Raw genomic sequence first — 15,812 nt, forward strand, 5'->3', positions numbered from 1 at the left:
CTCTGAAACTCCTTGACAGGTTAAAATGTATGTTCTAGACCATTACTTGAACTTGTCCTTTAACCTTCATTGGACAGTACTTGTGACAAAAATGAGTTTTCAGGGACTTTCCTATAACACGACTTGTAGCTTTCATGCTCTGGACCTCTGCCCTACATTTCAAGCTCTGCAGGTGTCATTTAGCCATTAGTGGGTAAGCCGGTCTCCATCATATTCTTGCTCAGGTCTGATATACCAACAAGGTATTCGAGATACTCTGTGGGGGAAAATAAATTAGAAGAGAATAACTGGCAGCTCGAATCATTTAGGTGCATGAATAGGCATACATGGAGAGCTCACTGAAACAGAGCACTGTCCACAAAACAAAAGGGCAGGTTTAGCTTAGCCCCATTCTGACCAGGTGTTTTACTCTGTTGGGAAGTGTCATGAGTCTTCACTTCAGAGTGAAAGATTCATTCTGGAATCGTACACTTTGCACATACTGATTGCCCACTTCTACTTGGACCCCTGTGCGATCATTGCATTTCACCTGACTACATGTGAATGTTTACGCTCATTGAAAATGTTAGCTACATAACACTGTAATGTTATTGCACATGATAACAGTAAGTAACTATTGCGAATATAGCCTTGATCTGTGTTGCAGTGCTTTGCTTTGTTGTTGTTGTTGTTGTTGTTGTTGTGGTCTTCAGTCCTGAGACTGGTTTTATGCAGCTCTCCATGCTACCCTATCCTGTGCAAGCTTCTTCATCTCCCAGTACTTACTGCAACCCACATCCTTCTGAATCTGCTTAGTGTATTCATCTCTTGGTCTCCCTCTACCATTTTTACCCTCCACGCTGCCCTCCAATGCTAAATTTGTGATCCCTTGATGCCTCGGAACATGTCCTAATAACCGGTCTCTTCTTTTTGTCAAGTTGTGCCACATACTCCTCTTCTCCCCAATTCTATTCAATACTTCATCATTAGTTATGTGATCTACCCATCTAATCTTCGGCATTCTTCCGTAGCACCACATTTCGAAAGCTTCTATTCTCTTCTTGTCCAAACTATTTATCGTCCATGTTTCACTTCCATACATGGCTACACTCCATACGAATACTTTCAGAAATGACTTCCTGACACTTAAATCAATACTGGATGTTAACAAATTTCTCTTCTTCAGAAACGCTTTCCTTGCCATTGCCAGCCTACATTTTATATCCTCTCTACTTCGACCATCATCAGTTATTTTGCTCCCCAAATAGCAAAACTCCTTTACTACTTTAAGCGTCTCATTTCCTAATCTAATTCCCTCAGCATCACCTGACTTAATTCGACTACATTCCATTATCCTCGTTTTGCTTTTGTTGATGTTCATCTTATATCCTCCTTTCAAGACACGGTCCATTCCGTTCAGCTGCTCTTCCAAGTCCTTGGCTGTCTCTGATAGAATTACAATGTCATCGGCGAACCTCAAAGTTTTTATTTCTTTTCCATGGATTTTAATACCTACTCCGAATTTTTCTTTTGTTTCCTTTACTGCTTGCTCAATATACAGATTGAATAACATCGGGGATAGGCTACAACCCTGTCTTACTTCCTTCCCAACCACTGCTTCCCTTTCATGTCCCTCGACTCTTATAACTGCCATCTGGTTTCTGTACAAATTGTAAATAGCCTTTCGCTCCCTGTATTTTACGTCTGCCACCTTTAGAATTTGAAAGAGAGTATTCCAGTCAACATTATCAAAAGCTTTCTCTAAGTCTACAAATGCTAGAAATGTAGGTTTGCCTTTCCTTAATCTTTCTTCTAAGATAAGTTGTAAGGTCAGTATTGCTGTGCTTGGTGATTGATATTATTATTTACTGAAATTAGTGAAGAGGCTGTACCTGGTCCTTCTAGTGACTCGCCATCACCTTTTGTGTCACTTCTGCGTTGCATTAATCCAACATGTTTGTTTCTTTTATAAACTATACACTGGCTTCTCTAGAAGGAGAATGTGTGGCTTGTCTCAGCAGCCAATGTCCTATTGAGCCAATTGGAAGCTTCCGCACCCAGCGTCCTCTGCTCAGGGGCCAAGGAAAAGTGTGTGTATTAATCTGTCCTGTAATAATCTTGCCATAGAGTGACAAAAGTGGGATAAGAATCTTTAGTGTGCAACAAAGAAAAAAGTTCATCCTACTCCAGAATTTTAGTCAGAAAAAATAATTTAAATGGGTTGTAAGAATAACACATTGGCATCCTAATTAAAAAAAAAGGGGTTTTTTAAGCATGTATATAGATCAGTTCAAGATATATTGTGCATTGATAGTTAGTGTTTGAATATGTTATCTGAATGTTATAGGAAAGATCGTGTAGAATTTGAATACTTTTGGATAAAAGGAGACCACTCACCAAAATGCAGGAGTGTTGAGATGTTGACAGGCACACACAAAAGAAAGAAAACTTGCTAGCTTTCACAGTTATCCTGTAACAACGACATTAAAAACACTCTCTCTCTCTCTCTCTCTCTCTCTCTCTCTCTCTCTCACACACACACACACACACACACACACACACACACACACTCTTCTCTCTCTCTCTCTCTCTCTCTCTCTCTCTCTCTCTCTCTCTCACACACACACACACACACACACACACACACACACACACACACTCTTCTCTCTCTCTCTCTCTCTCTCTCTCTCACACACACACACACACACACACACACACACACACACACACACACACTCTTATGTTGCCCTTATATGATACCAACTCGATTACCGGCATATCGTAGGATCAGTAGCGTGTGTGTGTGTGTGTGTGTGTGTGTGTGTGTGTGTGTGTGTGTGTAACATGAGACAAAATACAGACATTTAAATAGATAAATAGAGTGAGTTATCTGCTAATAGCTAAAGACTGTCAGTGCAGAGGGAGTCAAGACAACAAAAATCAAGTCTGTAATAAATACTGTTGTAGAGAGACAGTATCATAACCCATACAAATTTTCTGGTGGAATTGTTAAGGATAAGTACAATATGTTGTTAAAATGCATGCTTGCTTACTATAGGTGAACTTATAGTGAATAAAGAGAACACATTGTCCAAAATGAATTCTTGCTTCAGTTTTTGAATTCAGTCATTGTTATGCATCAAATTCTTTCATAAATAACATCAGTATTTATACGTGACCCCACTCTTTTGACTTTGATACATACGTGATGCAAAATAATTGCTCACTTCAAGACAAAAAAAAAAAAAAAATCCACATTGCAATATGTCTATCTTCTTTTCAGGTTCAGTTCCTGCCTGACTTGGTTACTCCAGCTGTTGGAAGAGAATTGTCTCGAACATCTTATTTGGGACCATTTCTGTCAGTGTCAGTCTTTGCAGAAGATGAACCAAAAGTTGCTGAAAAATTCTTTTCTGGAAACACAGCTGCTGACAAATCACTGAACCACACACTACAAATAGAATTGGAAAATACAAGAGTAAGAAAAAAGTTATAATAATTACTTGTGGCTGGCATAAATTTTTCAGACTTAAGATTCATTGAAACTGTCCTTCTAAACAGTAGTTATGTTGTGACAGACATTACAAAGATATTACTGAAAACTGATAAATTGGAGTTTGTGGTCTTGTTGCCACATGCTGTCTTACGCAGATCAAAGTTAGTGTCCAGTCCCTAGCAAATGAGACAGAAACTGAAATTGAGAGTAGCAAAACAAAAGCTGAAATGCTTAACTCAATGATCCTTTAGAAAGGAAAACACAGGAGAATTACCCCAATGTAATCCTTATACCACTGAAAAGTTGAATGAAATCAGTATTAGTGTCAGTGTTGTAGAGAAACAGCTGAAATCATTAAATATGAACAAAGCTCCAGGACCCAATGGAAAACCTATCAGATTCTGTACTGAATTTACGGCTGAGTTAGTCCCTCTCCTGTCTAAAATCTGTCATAGATCTCTGGAACAAAAAACAGTGCCTACTTCTGGGGAAAAAGCTCAGGGCACACCCGTCTACAAGAACGGTAGTAGAAGGATCCTCAAAACCAATCCTTGACATCGATTTGTAGTAAAATCTTAAAACATATTCTGAGCTCAAACAAAATGAACTAATGAACTACAGTAGAGTGTCTGTAGTCTGACACATATGGGAGTGGGATATGTCCACTGGGGGCCGAACTGCACAATAAACCCGGGTTCGGTGTGGGCCGGCGGTTTGATGAGTGGACTGCTGTAGCCTGTTGTGGGGGCTGTGAACCACTGAGGACTACGGTGGGGACGAAGCCTCTCTGTTGCTTCTGTGCCCCCAGTTCGGTATAATGCAATAATTATGACACTGATTCACATTATCACTGTTATTAATAATATGCTATATGCATTTGCTGTCTGTTTATTTATTTACAGGATGGAAATCTCATCATCCACAACGATGCAGCAACGACAATAAGCTACCATGTAACTCTTAACATAGATAAAATAGCATGGCCCTTTGGCGATGGAGAATTTGTAAAAGAATGTTTTGTTGCTGCCACAACAATTTTGTGCCCAGCAAGTCTTCTTGTTTTTGAAACTGTTCCTCTTTCAAGGAGAACAGTTTGCAAGAGTCCTGAAGAAATAGCACACGATGTGGAAGCTCAGTTGAGAAACAAGATCAAAGATTTGGTTTTCTTTTCATTAGCATTGGACTAAAGCACTGATGTATGTTATGTTGCTCAACTTGCAGTTTTTTTTGCGAGGAGTAGATTCTCAGTTTAATGTGATTGAGAAACGCCTTGATTTAGTTCCAATTTATTACCCAACCCCAACAATGTCTGACAAGATACATTTGTGTGTATAACATATAATAGAGAAATACGAGCTATGTTGGGAAGAACTTTCATCGATTGCAACAGATGGGACTAATGCAATGATTGGTCATAAGTCTGGTGTTGTGCTTTGATACGAAAAAAATTGAAAGCCGCCGGCGTACAGCAGTAACTACCAGCAATACATTGTGTTCTTCACCGTGTTACTTTGCTAGCAAAATGTGCCAAACTAGTTGATGTCATGGACAGGGTTATAAAAACAATTAACATTCTCAGATTGCACGGTTTGGAACACAGACGATTCAAATTGTTCCTGGCAGATCTCAAGTGTGAATGCGGTGATGTTCAATATTTTCGTGAGGTATGCTGGTTGAGTCGAGCTATTGTTTTAGAACGATTTTTTAATTTACGTAAAGATGTAGCGTTATTCATGGATGCGAAAGGAAATCTGGTAAAAGAATTGGACCACCCATGGTGGATTTTAAACCTTGCATTTTTAGCTGACGTAACTAAGCATCTGAATAGCTTGAATGTAGCTTTGCAAGGTAGAAATAAGGTAACTAGTGAAGTGGTTGACACTATTTTGGCAAGAGAAAACTGCTTTTGTGGGCAAAGCAACTGTCAGAAAAATTGTGCTTACATTTACTGAGCGTTGCACTAGTTGTTAATGAAAATAATTTGGAACAGGGGAGGCTCAAAGAACATTTTTATGGGTTTGTAACGGTGCTGCAGTCTCTCGTAGACATTTTTGATTTTAGATTTGAGGATTTAAATCAACTGGAATGCAATGTCAACCTTTTTGTGACTCTTTTTGCAGTTAACGTTGAAAACGTGCCTTATGAAATTCAGTTGGAACTCATTGACTTTCAATACAATCGTGTACTGAAGGAGAAGTTTTGCACTGCAGAAACCTTGGAAAGCTTCTACAAATATTTCCCATGTGAACAGTTCCCATTGTTATTTAAAATAGCTGCTCATGTGTGTAGTTCTTTTGGAACAACATACTTGTGCGAAACTGTTTTCTCCCTAATGAAACTGACAAAATCGAAGCTTAGTAGTAGTCGTACTGATGTTCATCTGGTTGACCCCTTGCCGTGAAGCATGTTGGGACCAGTAATTTCACACCAAATATCAAGATGCTAGTTGAAAATCATTGTAAAAACATCCAGGATGATGTAATTTAATGCCTATGTCCTATTCGTACATAGTACCCTCCTCTGAACTATACACATCTGTGTAAATATAACGTAATACTTACAATACAAATTTGTTTGTTTCTTAATCCTTTACATCTGTATCATATTTGTGAAAATAGAACATGTTATAATGATTCAAAACTGTGTTTCATCTAGGCGCAGAGTTCATGGACGCCACATGCGCGTGAAACGACCTCGGATGTATGTGTGTTCCACCTCCACAACGTACGTTAGCTTGCTCACACTCAGCTGTGTGCACGAAGCGCTCTCACAGCGACATGGTTGCCCCCCCTCCCCCCCGTGAAGTGTGCATACCCAAGCGGCCAGCCATGTCACACAGCTCTGCTACCTGCACTACGTGCCCTCATAGCTGCTCAGCGTTGCCCTCGCGGGTCACGGTGCGCGCGGGCAGCTATCGGCCCACCCCTGCAGTAGATTCTTTTTTTTTTTTTTTTTGGTAATGAATCTTAACAGTCTGCATAATATTATGATCCATAGGCTGTAGCAAAGGAGCTACATTTGGAGGGAGAAACATCACTTTTATCAAACCATCTTTGGGTTTAAGTTCTTCTTCATTTGGATGTCCGGGGCAATTATCTAACACCAACAAAGCTTTCTGAGACAAATTTTGCTTCTTGAGGAAGTTTTTGACCATTGGCACATGGCACGCACTCCTTGTGAAACCATTCACTGAATAATTCCCGGGTCATCCAACCTTTTTTTGGTGTTTATATTTGAGTTGCAGATGTTTTGCATTTTTGAATGCCCTAGGATTTTTTGATTTTCTTATGACAAGCAGCTCAAGTTGATGTGTTCCCTCAGTTTATCATGATTTTTTAAATGTCATAAATGGTAGCATGCCTAACACCATAAAATGAAGTTAAAACATTAATTTTTTTTCTCTTTTGTTTAATTTTATAATAATTTTGGATTTTTCAACTAAAGTCAATGTCTTGTGTTTCCGTTTTTAACTACCTGCTTGAGACATATTGTAGGAAATACTCACTAACACCATCACAGTAAAGTTGAAGAAGGTGCTAATTCGATTGCAACAATTGGTGGCTGACTGTGTATTGTTTACTAAACTGTTCACTTGAAGTGGCTCGCCCATCCACATCACGTGATCTCGACTCATTGTGTTGGACCTCTGTACGTGTCAGACTTGTGAAGAGACTACCATATCTCGAACGGAATGACCTACATGCCAACCAGCAGGGATTCCGAAAACATCAGTCACGTGAAATCCAACTCGCACTTTTCTCACATGACATGCTGGAGGTTTTGGATCAAGGTAGGCAGGTAGAGACAGTACTTCTTGATTTCCGAAAAGCCTACACTTATTGTCAAAAGTGCGATCATATGGGGTATCAAGTGAAATTTGTGACTGAATTGAAAACTGTTTGTTTGGGAGGATGCAGCATGTTACCTTGGATGGAGAGTCATCGTCTAGGACAGGCTGTTCCAACCGAGCTCCAGGGAGCCTGAGCGCTCACTGCGGCAGCTCGGAGCCTGCGTGGAGGGGGAAAGCGAACTCACTGCCCCCTGGCCGCATGCAGCCGCAAGTGACGCAATAATCCTTGTTCAATGACAGCTATGACTAGCCGCGGGAGCCCTGTACCTCTGTTGGAGGATACCTTTCTATTCATTGAGAAGGATGGTCGTCCGCAATGTCTTGTATGTCATAAAGTATTCAATTCTGCGAAGAGGTACAATATTCACGCTGCGCACTACGATCAGGTAGAAGGCGTTGCACACAGAGAACTGTAGCCAGGCTTAAGAACGACATAGCAGGAGACGTAAGTTCAAAAACAGTTTCGTAATACAGATGGTATCAAAACATGCAACATAGTTCGTGTTCTGTAATGCGTTTATAATTTTCAGGTGAATGAGAGCGGAGAAAACACTACTGAATCTCCACTTCGAGCAAGCTACAGGGTCGCTCACACCATTGCGACAAGTGGCAAGCCTTTTTCGGTGGGACCACTCGTAAAATCGTGCATGGTAGCTGTTGCAGAATGTTTGTTTCCAATGGAGGTGCAGGCAATTGAAGGAATTTGCCTGTCGAAGCAAACAATGTCTCATCTAATCCTGGACATGGCAGCGGATTTAGAGACACAGCTCAGGAGAAAGGCGGAGAGCTTTGTTGCATTTTCGCTAGCGCTTGACGAAAGCACCGACATATCGGACTGTGCTCAACTTGCAGTCTTTGTGCGTGGTGTCGACATGGAGCTGCAAGTAACTGAAGAACTCTTGGATGTGGTACCACTTGATTACACCGCAACAGGACATGACATTTTTGAAGCTGTTTGTGAATCAGTGGACAATATGAATTTGCTGTGGGATAAGCTCCATTCTGTAGCGACAGACGGTGCACCACAAATGATCGGGCGTCACCAAGGTTTTGCTTCTCGTTTGAAAAATAAACTCAGGGACAAATTCGGGAAAGACATTTTGACTCTTCATTGTTTTATTCACCAAGAGGCACTGTGTGCTGAAACAGTAGAACTAATGAAGGATGTCGTGAAGTGTGTGAATTTTGTGCGGCGTCACGGTATGAATCATCGCCAATTCAAAGGATTCCTGAAAGATATCAAAGTGGAGTATGGGGATATACCTTACCACAGTACAGTTCGTTGGCTGAGTCGGGGAAAAGTTCCTGATGTTTTCTTTGCCATTCGTGAGGAAATATCCCTTTTTCTTGAAATGAAAGGGGAAGAAATGTGTTATCTGAAAGATATAAAATGGATATCAGACCTGGCGTTCCTAGCTGGTATAACTATTAATCTGAATAATTTAAATCTGTCACTGCAGGGCAAAGGGCAGCTAATCGTTGACATGCACGACCAGATCAAAGCATTCATGGAAAAGTTACGTTTATTTGAGAGGCAGATGAGTAATCGACATTTAACGTTCTTCAGTCGTCTTGCTTCTTTAGAACTACCTGAAGGTACTACTTTCGGCGATTACCAAGCAAAGTTAAAGCAGCTCATCACGTCGTTTGAAACACGATTCCGAGACCTCACTAGTTTGGAAATGGAACTTAAGGTGTTAAGCACTCCTCTTTCAGTTTCCCCCGATGACTTGTCACCGTCACTTCAATTGGAGATAATTGATTTGCAAAATTCAACTTTGTTGAAAGAGAGGTACTACAACACGTTGGATTTGTCACGATGATATCGTTCATTACAGCAAAAAACATTTCCCAAGCTTCACAACAATGCCGCTCAGATCATGTGCATGTTTGGATCTACATATTGTTGTGAGCAGCTTTTCTCAGTAATGAAAAGAGTAAAAAGTAAGGAATGATCGTTTCTTCAGGATGCAGCAATGAAGGCCATCCTCCGCATTAACTCTGCGAACACTTTGACGCCTGATATTTCCGACCTTGTAATGAAAAGAAAATGTCAAGCTACAGAGACCCAATAAAGTTAGTATGCAATTTCTTGTAAAATAGTTGTTTCTTATTTATTTCCTGAACATCGTATTTCCTGGTGTAGCATGTCACCACGTCCTAGCAGCTAAGAGTAAGAGGTTGTCGATCTTGTAAGATGCAGCTGGCACATCAAAACGCTTGCCTTGCTGCCTGCCTCAGCCAGCCGTGCCGCGTGCTGGCCCACTTGACTGGTTACAGCGAGCGACACGGCTCCCTGGAGCAGGGAGCGCTCCGCAGCTCACAACGGAGCCGATGAGCTGGAACAGCCTGGTCTAGGAGTAACTTCGGGTATCCCCCAAGGAAGTGTGTTAAGACCCTTGCTGTTCATGTTGTGTATCAATGATCTTGCAGACTATATTAATAGTAACTTCAGACTTTTTTGCAGATGATGCAGTTATCTGTGGTGACGTACCATCTGAAAGAAGCTGCATAAATTTTCAATCAGATCTTGATAAGATTTCAAAGTGGTGCAAAGATAGGCAACTTTCTTTAAATCTTTAGAAATTTAAAGTTGTGCGTTTAACAAAATGAAAAAACTTAGCATCCTATTACTATTGTATCAGAGAGTCACATTTGGAGTTGGCCAACTCGTGCAAATACCTGGACGTAACACTTTGTAGGGGTATGAAATGGAATGATCACATAGGCTTAGTTGTGGGTAAAGCAGGTGCTAGACTGTGGTTTATTGGTTGAATACCGGGCAAGTGCAATCAATCTACAAAGGAGATTGTTTACAAATCGCTTCTATGAGACATTCTAGAACATTGCTCAAGTGTGTGTGTCCCATACCAAATAGGATTAACAGGGGATATTGGATGTATGCAGAGGAGGGTAGCACAAATTGTCACAGGTTTGTTTGATCCATGTGAGAGTGTCTCAAAGATATTCAAGAAACTGAACTGGTAAACTTGTAAAGATAGGCGTAAACTATCCCAAGAAATTCTAGTAACTAACTTTCAAGAATCGGCTTTAAATGATGACTCTAGGAATATACTACAATCCCCTTCATATTGCTCATGTAGGGATTACGAGGATAACATTAAAATAATTAAAGCACACACAGAAGCATTCAATCACTTTTCCCAGACTCCAAGTGTGGAGCAGCCCTATAACTGGTATAATGGGATGTACCCTCTGCCATGCCCTTAATGGTGGTTTGCAGAATATAGCTGTAGATTTGTCACGTACTAGACTGAATAGAATTGTGAATAATCAATGCTGTTTACTGATTGTGTCCATTCATGAGAGAGAGAGAGAGAGAGAGAGAATGTGAAACAATGGAAAACTGTTCATCATTTATTCCCATTTCATGGTGTTAGAGGAACCACCAAGTTGTTCCTTTTGCATGTCAACATTATTACATTATTATTGAATTTGCTCTCTTCTACACCTTTTATCCTTCACAGAGTAACTCGTTATCATTACATAATTTTTTCATGACTGAGTAACATATTGAATCACCAGAGTTTTAGTTTTTCATTTAGCGATTGTGAGATTCAAATACTTATCTGCCTTTCCCATTGCGTGTTTGGATTTTTTATAGAAATCTAAAGCCTTTCCCAATGTGTGTGTAGATTTGTGATAGTTATCTAAAATACTTTAGGTATGCGGTCTGTTCAAAAAATCGCGGAATATTCGTAATTTTGCAGCAGAGTGTGTTGGAACAAAATGTGGTCGGTGTCCCTACATATGCCGGTGTTTAATGTGTAACTGCCGGAAGTTTCATTGTTGTGCATCTGTTAGTTATTGTTCAGTGCTGTATGGAGTAGACTGTTGTATCGTACAGTTTGCAAATTTTGAGATGGCCGAGTTACAGCAACACGTCTGCATTAAATTTTGCATGAAACTCGAGAAAATCTTTACAGAGACACACCAAATGATGCAGGAAGCATATGGTGATGAGTGCTTGTACCAAATTCAGTACTACAAATGGTTCACATGATTTAAAAATGGCCAGACGAAAGTTATAAATGACCCTCGTCCAGAACGACCTTCGTCGTCTACTGGCGATGCTCATGTCAGGGCAATGAAATTGTGCATGCCAATCAGAGAGTGACTATCTGAGAGATTGCAGAAGAACGTAACACGTCAATTAGATCATGTCATCTAATCCTGTCACAGCATCCTGGAATGCATCGTGTTGCCGCCAAGTTCATCCCATGGTTGGAGTCAAGGCCAGAAAGACATTCACCTTACAATCTGTGAAGAGCTTTTTGATCATGTAAATGAGAATGAGATGTTACTAAAGAGAATCACAACTAGTGATGAGACATGAATCTACCATTGTGATCTTGAGACCAAGATCCTGTCTTCACAATAGGATGGAAAAGGTTCTCAAAGACCAAAAACAGCTTGTCAGTTCAAATGTCAGACATACTGATAGTTTCCTTTGACTTTGAAGGCCTAGTTCATCATGAATTTGTGTCACAGGAAGAAACCATTAATTGATGGTACTATCAGCACATGTTGTGATGCCTGCAAGTAAATGTGAGACAGAAACGGCCAGGAATGTGGCGATGCAATTCATGGCTCTTGAATCATGATAACGCACCCATACGTTCATTCCTATTGGTGCATGACTATTGCACAAAAACCAAATTGGTGTGCTACCTCATCCTCTGTACTTTCCAGACCTGACACCTGTGGACCTCTTTTTGTTTCCAAAGTTGAAGACTTTGTTGAATGGACAAAGATTTGCAAAGATAGACGAGATAGAAGAAAATTTGCAGACAGCGCTTCGTGCGATCCAGCAAGAGTTGTAGCAAGATGGTTTCCATAAGTGGAAGCTGCATTGGGGGTGGTGTATCAATTGTGGAGGAGAATATTCAGAAGGAGTCCATGCAGAGCAAGTAGAAGGCAAGTGCTGAAAAATTTTTTGGACAAAGTTCCGGAATTGTTTGAACAGATCTCGTAAATGAATGAGTGAATCATTGTTAGAACCCTCAACCACATTAATTTCTCTAGCCTGTTAGATCTTAGTGATCACACTGTCTGCAATGGCTTTCCTGCGTATCTCTTTATTCTCCATTCCAACATTGTTTCTATGTAAATTTTTTTGGCTAATGAATAGGCAAACCAATGTGCCAGATATGTATTTTCCTATTTACTTTGCTGCAACTCCAGTTTCAAGTTGTTTGAGAGTTGACGACATTGATGGCATTCACTGTTTCAACTCTACTATCAGAATGTCTTCTTTCATTTAGATTTTTCATTTGTTTGGCTTCTACCATATCATTGGTGTAGCAGAATTTTTGTGCCTTCATTACTAACATGTCAAAGACGCAAGGTAAGTAGAAGAAGAACTAATACTCATTGTTATGGTGAGTAGCCATCTATCTTTTTCATAATATCGATTTATTATCATGTTCTTCATGAGCCTGCTAAGCTTTGAAGAAGGAATCATTTTTGTTAGCTGCAGCATGGGTCCATATAGCCATACACTGTCATAAGCAGCAGTAGAGTCCATGAACACAACTCCTGATTTCAGACCTGTTTGGAATACTGATCCAACATTTGATGTCAAAGTTAGACTTGTTTGCAGTAACTGCGGTTAGTTCTAATGTCAACTTGTTCAAGAGGAATAACATTGTTCTCGAGCTGTATGGTGGTAAGTGTTGGATCTTTACTGTGTTTCCTTGGGTTTAGTAAGGTACTAGTTTCAACTATTTTAAACTCGCTGGGCATCATCCCATTCTTAGAATACCTTCATCGAAATGATCAAACAAGTCTCTATTGGGGTATCCCAGGTTTTATAAATTCAGGAAAAATTATCCAGTTTGGCTGCCATCCCCATTTTCAATTAAATTGCAGCCTGTTTCATTGTTCTTTAGTAAAGGCAGCAAACAAATTAGGGTTTTCAATAAGAGTGTCTATTCTCAGTTTTTCTTTGACAGTTTTTGTACATCCTTGATCAGCTGGGATTTATTTTGGGCATTGTTCTATCTGCTTTGCTACTTGCGATGGGGTTATTTATGGATGGCTGTTCAGGATAGAGGTTGCAGCTCCAAGGCTCTCATTGGGGACTATCCTTTCATACTTGAATGGATGCAGTTTAGCTGCTCTAATGGTTTGCATGTTAGTTAACTATAGCAGTTGGTAGCCTTAGTGATAATTTCCCATTCTCTAATATTCGTGATAAAGATTCTCTGTCTCAGCACTTCAGCACAGGAACCCACAAAGTATGCTAGGATTTGCAACTACCCTCAAGAAACATCAGTAGTTTTCTATATAGGATTGAACCCAGCATAGGTGTGAGTCAACCTTTGTTTTTGTTTCAGAAGTTCAAGCATGCTTTCAGGACTGTTCTAATTACTGGCAGCTGAAATCCAATATTTACAGTGGTTGAGCAGTGTTGGCTGCGTGGGTAATTTGGTGGCACTTTCCCTAAATTTGGTGACACTTTTCCTGAACTAAACATTGCAATCTGATAATATTATTCACCATATAGTGGAGATGCTGCATCGCAGATAGGCACAACAAAAAGACTCTCACAATTAAAGCTTTCGACCATTAAGGCCTTCGTCAACGACACACACACACACACACACACACACACACACACACACACACACACACACACACACTCTCTCTCTCTCTCTCTCTCTCAACCCACACACAAGTCTGGAGTCAGGCAACTGAAAACCACACTCATTGTTGCCTGAGACTGCAGTTGTGTGTGTGAGTTGCGTTTGCATGTGTGTGTGTGTACGCGTTTGTGTATGTGTGTTGATTGTTGATGAAGGCTTTAATGGTCAAAATCTTTAATTGTGAGAGTCTTTTTGTAGAGCTTATCTGCGACTCAACATCTCTACTATATAGTGAGTAGCAACTTTCCTTCTCATAATATTGTTACATTCCATCCAGGATTTTCCATTGTTTGACATTGTAATCTGAGTTGTTTCTATGATAACTATGCATAGTTCAGGATCTGTATCACTTTTCTGGGGAACAGAGTGGAAAGTTTTTTCTCCTTGCATTGGACCCTAAATGAAGGTCCATATTTTCCATACATTTCATCATCATCAGAATATCCCCAGCTGACAGTGACTGTTAAAATCTCCTGGGCACACAGCAGGATTGTTAAAGGCTGGAATAGAAGGTGTAGGCCAGATAAACTAGGTGATTAATAGATGGAAGTGTTGTATCTCAAAGACTTTTATTTAAACAGTGGAAAACCCAGGTTGCAACACCAACAATATGGAAAGGATAGATTGTTACCGACCATAAAGATGACGTGTCTACTTGCAGATGGACACTTGTTGATCTTCATGGCCATTGGAGCTTTAGGTCCAATACAGTCTCTCTAGATGATTTGATGGACTGCTCTTGCAGTCCATTGCGTGGTTAGCATCATAGAGTAGGTTATCTGCTCTTGCCCCCCCCCCCCCCCTCCTTTTATTATGATCTTTATTTGGTTTCCTGACTTTTTGATAAATTTTGTAAGTCATCTAAATCTTAAATAAGTAGTTATCAACCCACTATTTGATCCCTCCCACACTGCGCTGCCGCCTTAAAATGACAGGAAGTATGAAAAACAAAATACTCTCAATGCTGTAGAGTTTACAGAATTTTCTGCAGTGTCTTTTTAAGAGTGTATCATTTTCTAACTGTCCACTGTTGATTTCAAATAATCTCCATCATTTACCAGAATGCATACGAACAATTTCCATGCACCTTTTATCACATTACTTGTGCATGGTCTGGCAAATTTAGATACTGTAACCCATGCTGTATTACAGTGGGGCTTTTGCTTTATGTGCTTCAATCAACATAGGCAGTGGTGGTTTAGCATTATGAACTCTGTAATAATTTGTAATTGAAATGGTGTTCCAGTTTGTGATATTACTGCTTTCCTCTAAATGTACCATTTCATTTTCTTCTTTTTCTTCTTCTTCTTCTGACAAAACTGAATTTGGCCTTAAGCGTGTTACATCCTCACCACCCATTTCATTATTATGTATATTATTTCAGATAATGTAATAGCAATCGTATCAAATGTTATGTCTGCCTTTCTTTTTGTAACATTATTTACCATTTTCAGTTTGAAAATATAACCATTATTTTTTTGATTACAGGTCATATTGCATAAGGTATTCCATGATATACTTGTAAACAACAGTTCTCGTGAACCTACACTGTCATATATATCAACCTTGTTGCGGACCAATGAGAAAAGAGCTCAGATACACGCAGATGAACGCATGCTTGCTGGAGATGGTTTCATGCTCAACCTACTTTCTGTTTTGCAGATGCTTGCTCTAAAGGTGAGATTGACACCATAAAATTACCATATATTTCCCTCTCATTATTACGGTACCTCAAATAGCTAATGTTTGTATATCAACATATAATTAATAGTACAGTTGTCTCTATAATGTAACAGTGCAAACTGATTTTTTTTTTCTT

At 39.8% G+C, this 15,812-nt stretch overlaps 1 protein-coding gene across 1 annotated transcript in view; it reads left to right on the forward strand.

The window, feature by feature from the left end:
* LOC126457252 (ubiquitin conjugation factor E4 B) overlaps positions 1-15,812 on the forward strand; it is a 284,736-nt gene that overhangs the window by 107,769 nt on the left and 161,155 nt on the right. Inside the window, exons 10-11 of the mRNA XM_050093409.1 lie at positions 3,263-3,457; positions 15,482-15,670. Coding sequence (XP_049949366.1) covers positions 3,263-3,457; positions 15,482-15,670 — 384 coding nt within the window. The remainder of the gene's footprint in view (positions 1-3,262; positions 3,458-15,481; positions 15,671-15,812) is intronic.

The sequence above is a fragment of the Schistocerca serialis genome, chromosome 2, assembly GCF_023864345.2.
Source record: "Schistocerca serialis cubense isolate TAMUIC-IGC-003099 chromosome 2, iqSchSeri2.2, whole genome shotgun sequence".
NCBI lineage: Eukaryota > Metazoa > Arthropoda > Insecta > Orthoptera > Acrididae > Schistocerca > Schistocerca serialis.